General features: G+C 33.3%; 1 protein-coding gene across 1 annotated transcript; it reads left to right on the forward strand.

The window, feature by feature from the left end:
* Window positions 1–17,454: 17,454 nt before the first annotated feature.
* Window positions 17,455–22,435, forward strand: LOC129231793 (pyruvate kinase-like). Its single transcript, XM_054866167.1, has 3 exons — window positions 17,455–17,668; window positions 19,426–19,544; window positions 21,634–22,435. Exons 1-3 carry the CDS (start codon window positions 17,493–17,495, stop codon window positions 21,801–21,803), a joined length of 465 nt encoding a protein of 154 aa, XP_054722142.1. The 5' UTR covers window positions 17,455–17,492; the 3' UTR covers window positions 21,804–22,435.
* Window positions 22,436–22,651: the final 216 nt, after the last annotated feature.

A 22,651-nucleotide genomic window follows, 5' to 3' on the forward strand; every position in this document is an offset into this window, starting at 1 on the left:
TGTTCATCAAATAAAAAGATTGAAGTTTGATAACTCTTTTTTTACTGCAACTATACATTGATACTGTGAATATATAGATTTTTATCAACTTTTACAAGAAAACAAGGAAAGAAAAATGGGTAGCTGTTGGATTTTATGGTGCGACTCTATACAATAAGAGTTGTACAATTTTTTTTAATTTGATATGTGATGTGTTCATTAAAAAATGATTTTAATTAATTTCAATTTTATTTCTCATTTATTTAATTTTTATCTCATTATACCACCAAATTTAATTATTTCACACCATTTTTCTGCATTTATAGTGCATTACTATACTGCACTCTATAACAAAAAAATTGACGAACCAGCAAGGAGTTGTCCGATTGACACGAAAATTGGTGGATAGGAAGACAATGTACAGAATAGTAAATGATTAAAATCTCAGAACAATTGAATAATTTATGTCAAAGTTACAGTAACAAATTAAATATGATGTTGACCTGCTTCTAGCCTGGATACAAGCTGAAGCACGGCATGGCATAGACTAATAAAGCTAACGGATGGTGTCCTGTGGCATTTCCTGGCAAATTCGCTCCAATTGTCAAACGTAGTCATCAACATTCCATGCCAGATGCAATTGTTGCCTTCCCATCTTATCCCAGACATGCTCGATGCCAGAGAGATCTGGGGATCTGGCAGTCCAAGGAAGTGTTTGACAAGCTTGCAGACAGTTCATAGCAACATGTGCCGTATGTGGTCTTGCATTGTCCTGCTGAAAAACAAGCCGAGGGTACTGCAAAAGGAATGGTAGCAAAACAGGTCGTAGGATGACGTCAACTTACCGCTGTGCAGTAAGTCTACCTCTGATTACGGCCAGAGGGGTCCGGCTATCAAAGGAAATGCACCCCAGGCCATAATGCCTTGTTGAGAGCCGGTGTGAAGTGCAATAGGGTGCCTCCAAACACGTCTTCGATGATCGTCAGGGCACAGTTGAAAGCAGGATTCATCGCTCAAGTCTATACGTCCCCAGTCGGCATCATTCCAACTTGATCGAGCTATGCACCACTGCAATCTGGCTCGTCAGTATGCAAGCATCAGTGGCAGGTGGCGTAACGGACGGCGGGAGCGTAGATTTCGCTGTTTAAATTGTCTGTAAATGGTCATGATGGATGCTGGTGTTTTGGTTGAATGTCTGATGGCTGATAGAGATGAAGAAGCTGCTGTGACAGCTGATCGGACAATCACTCTGTCCTCACCATCTGTTGTGGTCCTAGATCGACCCCTACCATCCTGAGGCTGAACTCTGCCATTTTCCACCCATCCTTGCCAGCACCTTCAAATCGCTGCATCACTAAACTCAAATGACAAGTGATTCTCCTATTTTTCCAACCGGTTTCTTTCAATCCAATGATAAGACCTCTCTCAAATTCTGACAGTAGCTCGTAATGTGCACAAACTCTGCGCCGAAACAATTTTTCAGTTGTTAAAAGTTAATCTGAATCGCAATCAAACCAAAAATTTTATCAACTTTTGAAGAACTGCTCCTTATTTACATCTGCTGGATGAGCAGTTCCGATGCACTAGAGATCAAGCTATTCATTTATTGGACACCAAATTTTAATCATTTGCATATCTAATTGAAACACTCATGCATATGAAATTTCAAAGCAATCAGATGATTGCTTCTTAGTGCGTCAATTTTTTTGTTTTAGAGTATATTGAATTTGAATCACATGGTATTTGTATTAAATTGGATTTGCATCACTTATTGAAAATTTTTAATTAAGTAATACTTGAAACATATTGATTGTATAATTTTTAAAAATATCACTTTTAAGTTTTATTGCATTGATGTATAAGTAAAAATTAATTAATGACTTAAATTTCTAAAGTGTTATTTTTAAGTGAAATAATTGATTTAAATCAAAAAAATCTAATTTGAATTTTGAAAACTCTTTATCCTCTCCCCCCCCCCCAAAAAAAAATATCATTTACACACCCTGTTTGAAAGTTATTGTTATAGCCAACCATATTTTCTCCCGCTTCTTGTATCTTCGATAGTAGCCAAATAAAAACTAGGTACATGTATGACATATTGTAAATGTCGTTAAATTTTGTTTAGTACAAAATATCTTGTATAAAAAATGGATAATGAAGCAAATATTATTGTGGAAAATAGGAATCTAGTTTTTCAAATTTCTATAATTTGAGGAAAATGATTCATATATAGTCAAACTCGTCTATCTCAAAACCTGTATATCTCGAATTATGTAAATTTCCCAGCAATCAATTAATTTCTCATGCTTTTTCCCTGCTTTTCTCGAATACTTCACATGTAACACCTCTATTTCTCAAATTTCAAAATTCGCTGCTACAGGAATTTGAAGTGCAGTCTTGTTATTATTATTTTTCCCCTTTAGTAGAAGGAAGAATCAAATAAATTCATGGTTATCATTTTCCCTGAAATTGCTGTATCTTTTTCTTGCTCATGGAAGACCAGTTCTTGAATGTGAAATTGTGAACTTGTTTATTTAATTAACCTATTTATTTAGAATATTTTTATTCGAAGGTCACTGACAGAATATATGCATTGCTTGAATAAGTCATAGTCTCTGAATTTCAATGCAAAAATCAAAACCTCCATATCTCGAAACCTGTTTTTCTTGAATTTTTTTTTCTGAACCCTCGACATTCGGGATAGACAGGTTCAACTATGTAAGCAAGTAGGTTTCTATTGAGTTTTATTTTCTAAGTCGTTCTGTATAGCTGCTAGTACTACTAGTAGTATAGCTAATACAACCTCTTCCCTCCAATCAGTGTTTTGTTTTTTTTTTTTTTTTGCCATTCTTACCATTTATCCTCAAATTTTTAATTTTGAAGCTTGCACCCCTTTGCTTCTAGAAGCTTCATTCACATTGCTAATGTATTGATTGTATTTTAGGTTGACATAATAATTGCTTCTTTCACATCAAGTTCATCAACTCTGTATATCATCCGGCACTTTCTGATGAAAAATAGTGCCGGATTTATTAAAATCATTGCTAAAATTCAAACTCGTCAAGGAGTGGAAAAGTAAGTAAAGGCTAATTCAGATATATATTTTGATTCCATGTGGAGGAAAATAGATTTTACTAATTCAATCAGATTGAATTCCATTTTAGAGTTTTATCAATACATTATAAACAGTATATAGGCATGTAGATGCAGTAGCCTTTTAATTTTATTACTTAATTTGAAAGTTCTTAAATGAAATTCTGCAATCAATTAGGTTCTATTCTTTCAAATGTTTTAAAGTAAAATACCAAATTGTTGGTTTGAATTAATTTTTATTTAAAAGGTTTTTTGTATGTAAAGTATTTTCAGTTAATTAAGGAACGAACCTGATAAAAATTACATTTAATTTGAAAAAGCAAAAACAAAAATGTAGCACAACCTCAATGTCTCAAATCTCTCTGGAAGCGAAAAAAAATATTGAGGTATCCAGCTACCTATTTTTATGTATATTCTAGGCATTGCATTTGCATAATAATTAAGTTATTCTCATCATTTGATGGGAGTTCATATTTATTTACCTACCAGTTTCAACTTTACTATCTAATGCAGCATTTTTAAGCTCTAATTGATATTTTTAGCTGCTTCGGAATAAGTATTCTAAATTTTAATTTTTTTCCTATTATCTGCATGGTTTTTCTCAAAACCTTAATGTGTTTTTTATTATTATTGTGAAACTTGTATTGCATGACATTTTATAGTGAGCAACAACTTCAACTTTCTTATTAGTTAATTTCTGTTCACAAATGTCAAAATTCTGGGGTGATTTGCCAGTAATTAACCATTTAGGGAAATTTCTTCAAATTCTGGGTAGTTTTGCTAAAAAATCATAGGAAAAAGATTGCAAGTTTTTTCTACTTGTCAATAAAACTATCAGAATTAACAATAATTAATCATTTTTCTGTTTTATTGACTATTTTTCAAATAACTTTGAACAATAGTTTTAAAAAAAAAGAGATTTTGGCCATGATTGACCACTTGTGTTCTGTAATTGACCAGTGTCCTTCATTAAACCTTTTTTTTAACACAGTAATAATCAAAACCAATGCCACTTAAATCCATATCATGGGTGCAAGACCTTCCGTCTCAGGACGGATTTCCGTCTTGGACAAATTTCGGAGACAGAGTTCGGGACGGAAAGAAATTCGATGCCTTTCTTTCAGTTTTTACTTAAAAAAGAAAAATTGAGTGTTTGAAAAATATGCTTTAATACATAACCACGAATTTACATCAATATTCTCTCGGTTTTCCGCCATGGGCTTGTTTTTTTTGCAACGTGCTTTTTATGAGTAGCTTTTTGAACTGCGCGGTTTGACTATTTTTAGGTATAGCTCTGTTATTTCCAACTCACTGCATTGCAGACCAATAAGTTACTCGCTATTCTCTCTATTTTTTTTTTTTTTTCGAAATAATCGACTCTAATTGAAAATTTTGCCTTTTCTCATGCTATTTTCGATCATTCTTTCGTTTTTTTTCATTTGCGGGGTGTTTTTTTTTTTTTTTTTTGCAAACTTTACACGCATAAATGAAAATTATGTACACTCTTAATATGTCTTAAAGAGCTGAATCTGAATCACCAATTGAGACTGATTGCTGACAAGATGAAATGTTTTCGCCACATCAAAGGGCGTCCACCATACCAGGTAAAACGGAAACTATCAGGGAATTTGAATATTTCAATGAAAATGGGAATTTTGGAAATAACCGAGGGGAAATTTCAAGCTGGTTGAAAACACCGATGGGCAACCGTTCCTGTATTTTTGACAAAGACTTTAGGAATCACTACATTCCAATGTCATTGAATCTAACACTCGCTAGAATGTAAATATGGGAGGGGGGAGAGAGAAAGAAAGGGAGAAAAATAACGGCAGCACGAATTTGCGAAAAAATGCTGCTCTTGCAAAGAAGGTAATCACTTCACAAATTAACCCACGATATTGAGGTCTTAAAACGTTGATATCTTGGACATTCTAAGAGGGAGGGGGAGGTGTTACTCAAGGTTACAGTATAAAATACCGAAAAACTGAATTGAAAGCCATTTTTGAAGCTAGGAGTGGTTCGATATTTCTCCTTTGCAAACTCTTAAAAATTTTTAGGCTGTCTTTAATGATGTAAAAGGGGGGAGGGGGTGGTTAAAAAAAAAAAAAACGAAAATTGCGAGTCTTAAAAACACTAATTTAGGCAATCTTCGGTGAATTTATGAGAGATAGTTTTGGTATTTTAACATGAAAATGTTTTGTAGCTGATGTTTAAAAAACTAATTGAGGCTATAATTAAAGGACTTGAGTGAAATGGCATTTGGGACCCTCTCCCGAAAAATGTTTGTAATTGAAAACTTTAAACTTTTAATCTGTCTTTGGCAATGTCAAAAGGGAGAGAAGGGGCTCTATTTAGGCGAAATTCCGACACTGGAGTCTTAAAAGAGCAATTTTAGACTGTCTTCGGGTTCGGGGTTCCCCTTTCCCAAAAAATATTCAAAGCTGAAGTATTCAGATTTCAGTTTTTAGGTAATCTTTAAAAGACTTAAGAAGAGGGAATTTGAAGGAGTTCTCTCAATAAGTTTTAGAATTTTTAATATTTTCGTTTCTGAAATTTTAAGAGCTTTGTTTTGGGCTACTTTTGGATGGCTTAAGGGGGAAAGGTGTAGGAAGGTTCTTTCAAAAAGTTTCCAAAATTAAAGTATTAAAACTTTTAGGCTGTCATAAGTCATGTTTATAGGTAATAGGGGTACTATTCCTACAAAACAATTTAGAAACTGAAGCCTTAAAAATTGAAATTTAGGACGTTTGTGGTGAACTCAGAGGAAGGGTTTCGGGAGTTCTCTTCCGAAAATGTTTTGATGCTGAAAATTTAAAGCGCTACTATAGGAATATTGGAAAGGATACCTTGTTTAAAAAATATATCTACTTCACTGAAGCGATTTTTTATTGATAATTTCACCACCTGCTATCTTATAAAAGAATTCTTTCTCAAATGAAGACTGTGTGGGGGAATGGTGCCAATTCATTATCATTAGTCGGCCATACCCTTCCCCCACCTTTCCTTCATTTCTGGTTTGTTGGCACTACCTTATGTAGACATTCCGATCATAACTGATTTATGTTGCAAAAGTGAAAACCTTACGTCCTAAGCGATTTTTTTTGCTACAATAAAAATGTTTACCATCGGCAAAAACTAATGGTGTGGCGCTGCGAACGTTTTCACCCCCAACATTATCCAACATCGTCTAAAATTGGATTTTTGGAACTTCAATTTCGAAATATTGCTGAAGGAGGGTTCCTGAACTCCATCCCTTCCATAGTGCATTCAAAAAGCATATAAACGTTATGAAAGATGGAGTACAATTTCATTTTTAAAACATCGATTTCTGGGAGAGCCCAGAGCACCACCCCCCCCCCCTTTCTCTAATATTTTTGAAAGCTGTCCAATATTGTTATTTTGGGATTATCAATTTGAAGTAATTGATGTAAGAGTTCCTGAACCCCTCCTTTCCCAAAACTTTACCAAAATGGCCTACCATAGCGTTTTCTGGACTTCAATGTGAAACATTTCTGGGGAGAGTCCCCCTTCTCCCCACCCCCCACCCTCCTCCACTGATTGTTGGATTTTAGATTCTTTGGAATTATGATATTAAAACGCTTAAATATTACAATTTAAAGGCTTAAAATTTAAATCAAATACAGATTCCAAAACCGGCATTGTCAAAATCTACAACATTAATACACATAAATTTTTCCTTAAGCCTGCATGCGGGCAGGGGGGGAGGGGGAGCTGAAAATATTTTCCGTCTTGAACACATCACCAAACTTGCACCCATGATCCATATCTATGTTATGTACATTTGCATGCTTGTGGTAGGAATACATATGTCCATCTGAACATGTTCTGATTGGTTGTTGAGTGGATATGCTCATCACATGTGAACTTGATGATTGGCCTGTATTACTTATGACCTATAAAGTTCGAAAAGTCACCAAGCTTAGCGGCTGCCAACTAAAGGATATGTCTTTAATTTCTTGCTAAGCCTGTAGACTCCATGCAGATATGATGTCATCACTACCTGAGTTGCCTTAGAACCGGAATCTATTCACCACAAGTGCTATTGGAGTGCCTAAATATTGAAACATTGCTATTAATTCAAATTTATTGTATATGTAATATTTAATAATGTATGCAGATTTATCTAAAAGTAACTTTTGCTATGTGCAAAGCCATAGCAGCCAATTCGTTGAACCTATCAAACTAAAACTTTAGATATTGTTATTTAAAGGTCTGTGCTCAAAATAGTGATGATTTTAATCAATGCAGTGCTCTCTGTTGCAGTTACAGTGAACAATTCTCTAAACTTTCAAATAAAACACCTACTTTTTTTCTTGCACAAACTGATCAGAGAAATGATAAACTACAAATGGCATTGGAAAGAATGGCGTGTAGTGAAAATTGCTCCATGGCAATTTCAAGCACTGGCTGAAGAACACTTTTCGCTCTGCATTGTTTTTTAGCTACAAGGGCAAGGAGAAAAGTTCTCAACCTGACAATGAAACACGTCGATTTTCAGTTTTAAATTGATTTTATTTTTCTACATAATATCCCTTGACTTTGTTTTCTCAACATCAGTATTCCTTCCCAGAAGTAAGAGACTGGAAGGCTGTGAAAATATTAATTTTCAGTCTTCTCAAGCCCTTTCCAGAAATGAATTTCTTCAAGTTTGTTGGCAGATGGAACTCTGAGGGTGCCAGTAAAACAGGAGGAATAACCAAGCAAATCGTACCTCAAATGCCACAGCTTATCTATCGCCAATGTACCCTTGTGAACTGGTGCATTATCCTGATGAAGGGTGATTTTTTTTTCATCTTCAAACCAAACCTCTTCTCCAGGATTTTGGTATCTAGCTGGTCAAGAAAGTTAGAGTAATATTAGCCAGTAATTTCTTTGCCCTTCTCTAGGCCATGAATTGATGGGGATCCTTTTTGTACCCATAACCCTAAACATTTTTGACATATAGATTAACTTCTCTCTTTTGGCACTGAACCCCGGCTTGCACCCACTGTTTCGATTGTTATTTCGCTTCTGATGTGTAGTGGTGAACCCATGTCCAACCTATGGCTACAAATTGCTGCTCAAAAAGGGCTCCTATCCCTCACAGATATACATTCCGACAAACTCACAGCCTCAGCTTTATCACTCGCTTATCTTCCAACAGGATATTATTCACCCTTTCGATGATTTCCTCTGTGGTTGCCCCTTTTTGGTAGTGACTCACATGGGCCATCTTCTGGGGACGTCTGGGAAGAGAATCCCTCTTTTTAATGGTTGACATGGAAGAATTGGAGTCCAAGTAAATTTTTTCAATGTGGGATGAATTTGTTAAGGGGTTAATCCAACCAAAACGAAGAATTTTATGACCGCATTATATTCAAGTTTATCTATTTTAAAGAGAAACACATAGGATGTCTGCTGCAAAATTATGTGTAAATTAACTACTTGAGAGAACAAGTTGAAACTTTTCATACGAACTAATGACAACTGCACCCAAGCAGGAATACATACATTTTTGCTATTAGGAATGCCATTTCTATGTCAGGCCAAGAACTTTTCCCTTACCCTCATACGCTTTGCACATGGTGTTTTGTGAAAAGTGCTTCAACTACTGTCTAACTGTGTGAGTTATAAAATGTGCATAGAAATCTCTGTTGTATATTGTCGCTAGTACTTAGAATTCTTATTTTGGCGTGACATGCCACTAGTTCCAATACTATTTGTTGGTTTTTAATGTACTGATCAATTTGTGTAAAAAAAAAGAGTGGGTGTTGCACATTGAAAATTACAAAATTGATTTACTGGAATCTCTCCAATATGTAGTATTTTCATTTTGAGCTGAGCCTCTCCATAGCCGGAGTCCTAGTTTCACACTCGCTGACATACTTGTTGGACGGCCCTGGTGTAGTTTTCCCTACTAACAGAGAATGCTTATTATTGAAAAAAAAGTTCAATTTAACAAGATAGAGATATGATGATTGACTCCAATTATTTAAAGGTTAACTTAGAGCATTTTTTAATAACCTGCACTAGTTAATTTTACTGTTAAAAATGCTTTTTTCTGACTGAAACTTCTATTATCTTTTATCTTAAACACAAAACTGTTTGTGATCATTTTGTTTTTGAGAGAAAAGATTTAAAACCAACATGTTCATTAGTTAACCTTTTTGGTCAATTAAAGGCTCTGATAACATTTTAGGGGACCAGTAAAAGATCACCCTTCAATCTCGACATAAATGGTTATTTATAAAATGCAAATTCTTTTATTTGCTTAGAAAAAATATGGATAATCAGCATATCTCAGTAAATGAACCTTCAGAATTAAATTTACCCTCGAGAAATATCATTAAATATTTCATCTCATGCCTTTTTTACCTAGTAAGAAAAGCAATTTCCTTGAAATTTTTTAGAAGGCTTTGTAAGTGTATTGTCGTAATTTCCAATCAAAACTTTCGTTACAACTATAAATAATAACAGAGCATTTTGTGGGATGCTAGAAATTAGTTCAATCAATCAGGTAAAGAATATTTATCATTTATTCTTGTTCCTTACATTTTTGTGCTAGAGTGGTAATAACTGTGGAGAATCACCCTAACTTATCTTCAATCAATTCCACATTCAATTTATGCTTATTGCCAGCCATTTTGTAAGAAAAATCAGACTGATTAGGAACCTGTTTATACATTTGCGATGGAAAACCTTTTAGCTACAGAAAAATGGACTCCCTGCCCAAAAAGTGGGCATGTGTCCCAAAGCAGAAGAAAAACACAAAGAACTCAACCTAAGATTAAAACAAAGTGATTAAAAAAAGTGCAGCACTTCTCGCATACTTACACTCATCTATGCTCACACTTCTATTATCTTGCCCCTGTTTGTACTTGGTAAAGGGAAAAAAGATGACTAGCAGATGCCTCCAGAACTGGTTCCACAACAAGATTCCTCAAGTTAAAAATGTCAATTAAATATCGTTTTTTGTGGACTTCAAGATATCTAAAGTTTCAAAAATAAACTTTGTACATAACATACGAGTTTTCTGGAAAATGTAGAATAATTTTCACATGAGAACTCAAGGGTTTTGAGATACAGAGGTTCGAGATATCATGATTTGATTGTAACGTTGGCTCTCTGTTTAACGAGGCTTTTTCATGGCCCCAGACAGTCCACTTTAGTTTTAAAAGCATTCTATTTAAGGACGATTTTTTGTGGTCCCTTGAAAGTCGTTAAACAGAGAGCCAACTGTATTTCATAATGTACCATTTGTTGCATCGCCAGCAATCATTCTGAAGATTTAGCTGATGATGCTCAATTCGAAGGAGATAAATTTTTTTATTCAATTGTGTGAACAAAGAAGCACACCTTTCCGAAACGAAAGTAAACATCTTAGATGTAAAACTATGGACCATTGTAGGACCAAAAGCAGTAAGTAGTGTAGAACTAAAATTCGGATTTCAACTAGTTAAGTTTCTGATATCTTGGAAGATTTGATGTCATTTGAAGGGAAAAGGAAAAATAAAAATGATATGCAAAAGTAGATTTGGCACTTTTTATGATAAAATGAGTGCATTTATTCTGTTAATTATCACAAAAAATTTTTATTTTCTTTTTAGAAAGTGAAAAAATGCTCGCATATAAGCCACCCACAGATAATCAAGAATTTACTTTATTGTTCTTTATAAATGAAAGAAGTTATAATTTTGCCACTGGGAAAAAAATGGAAACATATTTTTAAATTTATGCTTAGAGTGTATTTTTTTAGAAAAACATAGTGTCTTTCAACTGGAGTGGGTAAATGTTGGCAGCCATGTTGTTTTGTTGACGTCTGTCTAGTCCATTTTTTATTGTTCAGTCACTGATGCCAAATCACAATGGCATGTTATACCATTGAGCAGCACATTGAAATGATAAAAATTCAAATGTTTTTTGCCTCGCTTGTTGTTTTATGTCCAATTTGATGGCCCTTCACAGCCACTTATGGGACGACGCCAATTCATATAAAGTTCACCAGATGGCGATAAATCCACAAACTGTTGCTGTTTGCATATTTTAGGCCAGCCACATCATTGATCTCCACTTTTTTGAAAACGATATTGGTAAGGCCATCACTGTCAAGAGTGAGCTCTACAGAATGATGACAACAGATTTCCTTTGACCCAAAACTGAATGACTTGGACATAGTCTACATATGGTTTCATTGTGCCGGTGCTACCTACCACACAGCGAACACCATGCTGCACATTCTGCTTGAACAATCTGGGATTCAGTTACCTCTCTCTGAGGTGACTTGAATTATCCACAAAGATTGCAATTTGACCCAGCTAGACTTTTCTTGTGTGGTTTCCTAAAGTCACTGGTCTATACGAATAAGCTGCAATCCGTGAATGCTCTTAAAGTCTGCAAAACCTAGGTCATCACTGAAATTCTGCTGGGTCTGTGCTGCAGAGTCAGAGGCAGTGAGTGGGGCTTACAAGTGTAGGGGCAATTTTTTTTTAGGAAGTTAAAGACTATTATAGATTTTCTTGGGTGACTGAGGGGGAGGGGGGCTTCTGATATTCTCTCACATACATGTTTTGGAATTGTATTTTTTAAGCGCCGTTTTTGTAGAGGTTTGTCAACATTTGGGGAACCGGAAGGAGATTCCAGTGTTGTCCTTTGAATGTTTTTTTAAAAATGAAGTCAGTTACTATTAATAATAATAAAAGTGAAGAAGTTTGAGCTGTCTTTGGTTATGCAAAGCTAAGGAAGACTCTTCCCCGAAAAAAAATCTTAAACTGATGTCTTAAAGACTCATATTAAAGCCATCTTTAGCAAACTTACAGCAATGGTTTTGGGTTCCCTCCCAGAAATTTTGTCAAGTTTAAAACGTCATTTCATGCTTCTCCTTTATTGACTTAAGATGGAACAAAAGGGTTCAGAGATTCTCCTTGTATTTTTTTTCTTTTGACTAATGAAATCCTAAGAACTCAGTTTTTAACTTCCTGTGGGGACTTCAGAAAAAAATCTCTTTTTTGTTTCTAAATTGGAATCTTAAAAACACTATCTGGGGGGATTCTTTTCCTGGTTTTTTCCCCTCAAACTGGAGCCTTTATAATGCAAATTTAGATCATCTTTGACTTTAAATGAAGGCGAGAGTACACTCAGAGATTTTCTCTCATAAAATTTTTAAAATTGAAATTTTAAAACAGAAATTTTAAACAATATTTGGTGATGTTCGGATAATCTCGCCCAGAATGGTTTGAAATTAAAATCATTATGTTGAGGAATCTTTGATGATGAAGAAAAGTGCAGGGGCAGCCCCCCCCCCCCCGGAATCGCTGCCACTGTGCAGTCATGGAAAATTGGAGTTATCAGATCCATTCCACTGTGAGAAGTTGCAGTAAAATGTTTAACGATTTTACATTCCATATGAAATGGCAAGTACAAGGCTTTTGGTTAAAAAAAGAATTTGGTAAATACCTCAAAACACAGCTTGTTTTATTCCAATTCAACATTTACCCACTCTAATTGAAAGACACTTTACAAGAAGTATTTTTGCAATGATAATAAAAAGAAATCCTGTCAGCTATATTTTTTATGATATTTTGTTTTTAGCATAAATGAAATCATTCCCGAATGTGATGGAATTCTTGTTTCTAAAAAAGATCTCGAACTGGAGATGACAAAAGAAGAGGCATGTTCGGCACAAGAATCTATTACATTAAAATGCAACAGAGCTGGCAGACCAGTAATTTGGGCAACATGGGTAATTTTATGCATATTTTATTAATCATTGTTGAGTAGTCCAAAATGCAGTATTTATAATTTACCTGATGGTCTTAATTTTTAAAAATGATTTATTTTATTTCTTCCTCAACTTGAATGCAGTAGTGCCAGTTCTACATTAAAAATTTATTTTCAGAAAAGGCAAAATTTGTTCAATGATTAAATTGTCTTATTATGGCTGTCCTGAATATATGGTGATGATATACATATATTTCAACTTATGTATGTACAATTAGTTCTTGATTTTAAGAACTTTTAATTATCATGAAAATTGTTCATGAAATTGAGATTTTGTAAAATGGAATAGCATTCTTTCAAAGAAAAATTCTTCGAGCCTGGGAAGCTGTTTGTAAAATCAAGCATCATATATGTACATGTTTACAGTAAAAGTCTTATTTATCTGAAACTCTTTTTAACCAAAGGCATAAGGTCTGGCTTCAGATACTTTGTTATCCTCCATTTCTATAATTTTTGTTTCCCCCCCCCCCCCACGCACATCAGTAAGTTTTTGTAACATTGTAAAGAAATATAGATTTTAAAATTTTGTAAAATTCAAAAACTTCGTATGCATATTTAAAAGTTACTGTTATTGATAACACAATAAAAATTACAACAGTTACTAAATGTGTTGTGGATTAAGGCTAAATATCTCTTGAAGGGTAACATAGGCTAAATTACATATGTCTTATTATATAATATATACATTGAATTTTCTGATCTGTGTAAATTTTATTGAGCATATTTTTTGTTCATAATTAATCTGATGTGTAATTAAAACACCCTGGTAATTTCTGAGCATCAAAGGACCTCTGTGCCTAGTTTTGGCAAAGATCTGGCATAAACAAGATTTGTTTAAGGGAAATCCTTCTGTGTGGGTTCCTGAGTATCAAAAAACTTATGTGCAATATTTGGCAAAGATCAAACGTAAACTGGGGGAGGGGGGATTACTATAAGAAACATACGCACTCACATACAACCTATATATGAGGCCCCTAGTTTCAAAACCGGATACTTGTAGCAAACCAAATTTTACAGAAGACGTAAAAGTCTGGTTTTGAAACTGAGGCAGTCCTTCCCGCCCCATTTCAAAGGGGAAAGAAGCGGTTTTTAAACCTAATATTGAGCAGGCAAATAGGCCTTATGATGCTCTACAAGATTAACAAAAAAAAAAGAAAATCAAATTTTTTGCAAGTATCCGGTTTTGAAACTAGGGGCCTCATATATAAAAATCTCGTGTCACGATGTTTGTTCAGGGTAAACTCCGAAACTACTGAACCGATTTTTATCAAATTTCATACCTATATTTAATTTGGTTCAACTTAAAAGATAGGATGGTTATTATAATTTTTAATTGCAAATAAATTGCTTATTACACATTAATAGCGTTTTTTAACTGTTTAGTTCCATAAATTCTTAATAGATGGCGCTGTATGTTAATTCTTCCTTCAAATTCTTTATTCTTAAGTTAATTAAAATATACAAATGATACTATGTTACGGATATCGATGGCAATTGTATCGCCGTAGAACAACGAAAATTGTGACCACACTTTTCAATGTAAATGTCAAATTGAAAAAATCAAGTTGAAATTAATAAGCAGCGGGTACTTCCATACCCACCACTGCTTTTAAAAACGTATGAGGCTCATATTAATGTTGAGTTTTGCAGTTCCAAGGAAGCCGTTAAATACTTTTGCCAATACGTTGTTAAAGGTCCTTATTAGGTCGCATTTGATGTACAGTATATGGACAAAAATGACAATGAGAGATGAGTAAGTTATATAAACAGCAACGAGGCTATCTGGCATAATTTAGTTTCCCCATTTACGAAAGAGACCCTTCTGTCTAGTATCTTGTAGTAGGAAAGAAATTTTGAAAACGACCAACGAGTATATTTTACCGAAGATATTTTCTACGGAGAGCCCCAAAACTTCAACCACCAAAAATTTTTTTTTTTACATTGTGTTAAAATCCTAATGTGTTTGGCCGACTCTCAGAAATAAAACTATTTACCAATGTTGTGCGCTGTGTTAAATGAACTGTAAAAGAATACAAAATTACACCAATTATTTCCGTGGCACGTGTCGGGATTTCGTAAGTTCTCAACAATGTCTTTTGCAAATCAAGTATCTGCGTTAGAACATTTCCTGAATTTCAACAAACGTCATGAATGCAGACATCTTACTATTGTGAAAAATATTTTAAACTCCAAGTTTAAAGATTAACTGAGTATATTTAATAAGTGTATCGGCTTCAAATAGATCAAGTTCCGTCTTTAGTGTCTAACCTCCAAATGAGAGTGAATGGGCCTCAGGATTCGGCAGCGTTGCAGGAGTCGTAGGCGAGTAAGTCTCATAGCACTTGCAATTATGTCTTACCTTTCGTCATGCTTGCAGTAATACATTTAGATCTTTCTTTAAAAAATTGAAAGGTGTCCCGCTTTTGTATTAAACTTACCTAAGTTGTCTCTAAAGATCCAGAGGCACGACTGGCTTTTAGTCAGGGAGTTGACTAAATTCTTCAAAAAAATTCCAAGATAATTTTCAGGAAGGTTAATGAATTTTAGTGATGAGAATTGATTTCAATACCTTCATCATGGCCTGTCCAGATTGACGTATCTCCCAATGGGAGCAAGTGAGTGTCTGCATTCCGTAACTTTCCAAGAGTGGCAAACAAGTAGAATTCTTCGTGCATGCTTGCAAGTCCTTAGCAATGGCAATGGTTGCGATTAGTATTTTGGTTCTTTCTTGGTGAGTCGAAAAATGTGCCTTAGTTACTTATATTACTTAGCTTATCTCTGAAGGTTTTAGTGAAATGATTGCTTCGAATCGGGGAGGTTTCGGAATTCTTCAGAAAGATTTCAGGATAATTTTAGGAATTTTTCTGACTTTAAGTGGTAAATGTTCCTACTTATTGAAAGATATGTTACTGGAGGAAATTGGGCCTATTCGCTGCCCAATATTATTCAGAGCATTTTTAAATACAAATAAAAATATCCAACACAATCATTTCTGTGGAAAAACTAGACGTATTTCATAAAAGTTAACAAACACACACATGTCCAAATCCAGATTTTACACCAGAGATGAGTATGAAGCTTCAGTTTTGAATGTAGGTTTTTGCATTTAAATTTCAAATTTTCTGCTTAGTCATTATGGTATGCCGTACTTGATCGTTGGGCCACCGACTTAGTTAACACGGATTTGCAGCGAGAAAAAACAGTGCAATGACGCTGTCTTAGCCACAATTATTGCGAACAATGAGCGATTACTGACGGCTGGGAAAAAAATGCTGACCATTGATGCTGAACAAGGCTATACAATTGTCGATGAAAACAAAGCCGTAAACGTCCCAACTTAATTTTTAAATTCCCTGGATACACCAGGATTGCGACTACACGAATTTCCGGCTAAAAATTGGCTCACCAATTTATTCTTTTTCGCAATTTAAACCCACCTAGATTGTGCAACGGTGCACGTTTCTGCATCAAAACTCAAGAATTTTGACGAGAAAGTTTAAAGGAGAAATGATTGTGTTGCCACGTAATCCATTAATAGCACCATAATTTTCAAACACATTTGAAAGGTTTCAATTTCCGATTTGTTTAGCTGTTGACCATAAAGAGATCCCAAGACCAAACAATGTCTACTTTCGGTTTGGGCATAACAATAAATGTTTCTCTCATGGACAACCATACATCGCCTACTAACAAGTGGGAAAGCTATCATACTTTTAGTATTAGCAAAAGACAGGTTCAGCAAGAACATTGTGCACAACTTAGTGCTTAGATAATTTTCAGTTTTCAAGTAATAGAAACAAAACTTCGAAGTCAATGTTATCTACCTCATTGATAAAATTTAATTTTTATATGCTTTTAATTTAGTTAATGTATTTTGTAAAGAAGTTATCGATTACAAACTATAGAGAAAGCTGAGGTGAATAAAATATAGTGTAGAATCTAAACGTGTATGGTTGTTTACGCTTAGTTTCTACGTTCCGATCTATCACTTACAAGTTATTTTGCTTTTTTTTTTTTTTTTTTTTTTTTTTTTTGGCCGAAGTCATATTTGCAAAATTAACTAAGCATTAGTATAGTACTTTTGCCAGGCTTCCGAGATAATTTCAGGAATTTTACTGAATTTTATCGGAAAACGTTCCTGGTTTTGGCAAGACATGTTACTGGCAGAAATCGGCCACATCAGCTCCCTGTTATTTTCCAAGAACATTTATGAATCCTTTTTTGGTTGAAATACGCCCATTATCAATCTCATATGTTTTAAAATCGACTATGCTATTTTAAGCTCTATTTTTAAAATATTAATTTGATTGTATCAAAAAAATGAGTAAAATATTATTTTAATCGAACTTTTTCGCCACAGCAATGCGTGGCTGGGTCAGCTAGTTTACATATATATTTATAGTGATTTTGAGACTTGACTACTTTTTTATCATAATCATAGTGCTTTTCCTCAAAACTTTTGCCTTGCTAACTGAGAACTATTTTTCTTTCCATTTCAGATGTTCCCAAGTATGGTTGAAAATCTTATACCTGCTCAAGAAGAAGTTACAGAAGTTTGTGAGGCTGTATTTCACGGAGCAGACTGCGTTATGCTATCAAGAAAAACATGCGTCAGTAATTATGGAATAGACGCGCTTAAGCAGATGCGTAAGATCTGCACAGATGCTGAAAAAACTCTATCTGATGATTATTTTTTCAACTACAATATTCAGAAGAAATCTGTATTTACAAACACACTTGAAGATTATGCCATTATGACAGTGGATACGTCTATAAAGATTTCTGCTTCAGCCATCATAGTCATCAGTACTACGGCAAGGTGAGTGCTGAATAATAGTTGACTAGTTTCAGTTGAGATGAAAAAAGTTCTTTAAGATCAGCTTATCCTATTATATATAGTAGAATCATTTTGAGATTTTGCTAAATTGTTTGTATTTATACTATCTACCATCGTTTCTGCCTTCAATTTGTTTTTATTTTATTCATAGTTTTTTTTCTTACAGTAATTTTTATTTTCGTTGAATTCCTTGACTAATGACTTCATATGTGAATTACTTTTTATTACTCATTCATATACCATAAACATGGGCTACTGTGCACCCAGATTTTTAACTTTTATCATTCTTTTCTCAATTATTTTATAGCAATTCATATTTCCAAGCTGTGGAAACTTGTTTTACACATCTAGAGGTCTCGTAATTTTATTTTTGAATAGTGATCAGTTTATTTTCAAGTATTTTTACATTTTATTAGTGTTTTTTATTTTGGCCAATGTTACCCTCGCGTTTGGGTTACTTTGGCCCAAAGTGGATTTCTCTATTTAAAATCGCTGTAGAACTAACTGGAGTCAAAGAAACATGTAGGTTCCTACAAAAAACTATTTATTTGAATGAAAAATATATTTAAAAGAAGTTGAAGTCACACATATTTGTTTTAAGGAAAATTATTATTTTTTTTTTTTTTTAATATGTGTTCACATGCCTAGTTATTGTCTCAGAAATCTTTTCATCAGTTTTAGAGTTTGAATAATTTGACTTAAGACAACAGCATTCGTAAAACAAAGAATCCTAAATTTTTGGTCACTTCTAAAACTTTTCTGTTCATTCCTTTTTTTTTTTTTTTTTTTTTTTGCTCTTAACATTTGCTCCTTCTTCTCTCACATCAACAGCTATCTTTGGACACCTGAGCTCATTCCATTCTGCAAGAAAAATTACATAAACTTTCCAATGACTTTAACAAAATTTGTAATATGTAGATGCAGCTGGATAAGCCTTTTTCTAATCCTCCTGCAACTTTTAATTCATCTTCCATAATGAAAGCTATGTAGCTGAGCCCTGATGAATTGAGTCTGAAATCTCTTTATTTATCTCTTGCCGAGAACTCCAGATTTTTTTCTTGTGTTTTTCCTTTTCAGAGTCTTAATTTTAGGTATTCTTTACTTTTCCAAATTTCTCTGGCTGATTTTTTCAAGTTTTTATGCTGGGCCAAAGTAGGTCACAATTTTTAGGTAAAGAGATTTGTTGTCATTGTCAATTAAAAAAATAATAATAGACAGAAATGAGAAGTACAACTATACTATGGCATAAAGTATTAAATAGTGTTCATAAATAAGTACTTAAAAAACTCTTAGCTGATGTAGAACTGCTTCTACATGGAGAGGTTTGAGAGGTTATGAAGGAACATGTTAGCACAAGGAAGACAGAGCCACTAGTGTTGCTTCTTGAGCAAAGCTATAGAACTGCTTGATATACTTAATTGAGGGCTTGGGGATGCTGTCTAGTGGAATCTGTCAAAATATGCTGAAAAAATTGTGCCCTGAAGGTTGAAAGATGACATTGTATATTTTTATCCATTTGGGCCAAAGAAGGACCCTAAATCCAAAGTAGCCCGGGTTTAGGGTACAAGTTACTTTTTAAATCATCACCAGTTACAAAAACAACTGATTTCGGTTTTAATTGGTTTAATTTGTTCTTTAGGTATTTTAAGACTCAAACAGAACTAGTACAAAATATGAATGCTGTAATAAATTCTCTGCTTTTATTTTTCAAATATATTAAAGCATGTTTAATTTGGTAGGAGCGTGTTCTATGTAGCCAAGTACCGGCCTAAATGTCCTGTCATCACTCCCATAAGACTCTGTCGGCGGGCAAGACAATCAAATTTATTTCGAGGAGTCTTCCCTTTGTTTGTTCCTGGTGAGAAAAGGTTTTTTAGTTTTTAAATTATTAAATTTTGATTAAAAAAACTCTATCAAGAAAGTATTGCAAACGTTTTTTAATTATCTTTTCAATCAGTAAATATAGTGTGATTGTTTGTTTCAATTATTTTAATTATAACTAATGTTTTTTCTATTTGCATGAAAACAGAGGATTCATTCGTTTCACACAATTTTAAACATTTGGTGTAGTTATGTAATATTCCATCTATGCTTCACATTGTAAGCTGTTTTCTTGGAATGGGATCTGTTGAGTTCTAGTTTCATATGCTGAATTCAAGTTCAAGCATGAAACATCCAAGCATGATTTTGGCAAAATCTAGACTAACATTTCTATTTTTTGTGTAAAGAGAACAGGTTGCATTTTAAAAATTAAGATAAGTGTATATGAAATAATTTCTTAAAGATTTTATTATTTCAAACAATGATATAAAATGATAACATTTATATTATTGTTTTGTAAAAGGAGGAAATTCTGCCTATGTTATTGTGAGAACAATAAGCAATCTTTATTGTTCAGTGTCTTAAATAGTAAAATATACCAAAATAAAAAAAAATGAATGAAATAAATTTTTAAAAAATGGTACAAAGAAGAAGTGAAAACTTATCAAGTAAAAATGAGACAATAGTAGCAAAAATTGCTCTTTATTCTAAAATTTTCGTACTTTTCTATCCTTGACTCGGGGCCTTACATGATACTCTGAGTTCAGTAATAGGCAACGTCATGTTAAAAAGATCTTGTTGAACTTATTGCAGAATGGCTACACATCTGATATGCTTGTGCAAACTGCTTTACGGTCCAGACAGAGTGTTAGCACGTGTCAGCAAATGTTGTTTTTAAATGATGTTTGTTCAAAAGACAGTTTTCACTAAATAAGTAATGGGGCAAAAATTGAAAGAATTAGTTGCATTTAAGTTATTTAACTTTATTTTGAGCTTAATCTTTTCTCTCAGTGCTAACATTAACTTTTTTTATTTTGATTTTAAAACAAATGTCTACTTTATTTCTTCATTTACATTTAACATGCATTCTAGCTGTTTGAAAATTAAAAGTTTTAAAGATAAGCATGACTCTGTATCAATGTGAGCAACTAAATTTTTGACTTGTAAAGCTAATGTTGTAAACTGATACATGAAATTATTATTTGAGCCATAACATCAATATATTGCTGGTTTGGCAGGTTGCCCATTGAAAATTATCACCAGTCTTTTAATAAAATTTAAAACTAATAAACTTTATGTATCGTCTCCTCAAAGCAGCAGTCGGAATCTTACCGTTATTCCTGTGCTTAGATGTCTTACTATTGCTCTGAGGCACAATATCATGTTCATTATTAAAGATTTGTAGGTGCAAAAGGTCTTATTTCTAGTTCATTGCCATTATTATTGTTGATGATACACAATAATTCAGCAGAAAAGTAAACTATGAACATGTTATTACAATGTATTTGCCAAGAATGTATAGAAATGGTCTAATTGGATGACAGCATTTAGGTTTAATATAAGTATTCATGACTAGGTACTGTTAAAGGTAAGTACCTCTCTGGCATAAATTCTACTAGAAAAGTGCATGTTAACATCTTTGCAGAATTTAATATTGCATTAGTTTGCACCTTATAGGAATTCCATTCTATCTTGTAAAATATTTGTTGCTTGAAATTATTTCCTTTAAATTTATCACTGTCCATCAAAGTTTCATTACAAACTTAGGCCAAGCGAAATTATATTTATCAAATGTTTATTATCAACATCCCAAGATTATGATTGGTATTTGGTGACTTTTTAGTTCTTTCTGACAAAAAAGTTTTCAGAAGCAAAGCATGAGGAAACATTTCATGAATATTTATTTGTCACCCATGGAAAAAAAACCATGAGTGATCTATATATTGAGCTTTGTAGCCTATGAGTATAGATCAGTTTCATCCATGACATTTTGAAAAAGCCATTATATTTTACTGTTTTTACAATTTTACGTCTTCTGTTTCTAAAATATCTTTATGTTTTTTGCAGTCAAGTAGATTTTTTAAATCTTATTTAGTGTTATTTTTCTTTATTTTTAATTTTTTTAGGTAAAGTTACTGATGAGTGGTATGAGGACAATAATACAAGAATACACTTGGCAATTGAATATGGAAAACGAAAAGACTTTATCAAGTCTGGTGATACTGTAGTAATCCTCTTTGACTGGGGTAAAGTATTTGCTGCTACAAAATCGATCTGTGTCATGAACATTAAATAAATAATGGTGCATAGTTGTCTTCGGTTAAGAAGTGCTGCTGTTATTTTGTTTTTATATCCCCACTGTCTATTTCGAATTTTTTTTATGTGCTTCTTACCTACCATAAATTGAATGGTGTTTTTGCTGTAATTTTAAGTGATGCAATGTGAATGCTTTTAAAAGTATTAAATATGCCCTTGTCATTGATGTTGATTAAAAGTACTGCAGTTATATCAAATTTATTAGTTAAGAGAAAGTATTGATAGAGTATTTGTTATAGATGCGTCGAAACCACTAGTAAAAGTGTTTTGTTTTTAGATCCTTGCTCTCCACCTTGAATGTTTTTATATACTTCTGCCCTACCATAAACTCAAAGGTCTTTTAATTGTAATTTTAAGTGATGAAATGTGAATGCTTTTAAAAGTACTGAAAGTGCCCTTATCATTTAAAATTTTCTAATTCAGAAAAAGTATTCATAAATAGTATTTGTTGTAGATGTGTTAAAACTGTTAGTGCAATTGTTGTTTTGTTTTTAGATTATCGCTGTTCATCTTGAATGTTTTTTATTATTCTGACTTACCATGTACTAGATGGTGTTTTATTGTCATTTTAAGTAATGAAATTTGTATGCTTTTAAAAGTACTTAAAGTGCTCCTGCCATTTATATTAATTAACAATACTACAGTCATATAAAATTTACCAATCGGTAAGTAGTATTTGTTATAGATGTGTCAAAGCCATTAGTAAAATTTTATTTACAAGAAATATACTGAATTAAGCCTATAATTGGCACTGTATTTAAAGTTTTTAATAAAAGAATTTTATTTGGTTGTTTAAATTGGAATCTTGTTTTATTTAAGTAACCTTAT

The sequence above is a fragment of the Uloborus diversus genome, chromosome 10 (genome assembly GCF_026930045.1).
Source record: "Uloborus diversus isolate 005 chromosome 10, Udiv.v.3.1, whole genome shotgun sequence".
NCBI lineage: Eukaryota > Metazoa > Arthropoda > Arachnida > Araneae > Uloboridae > Uloborus > Uloborus diversus.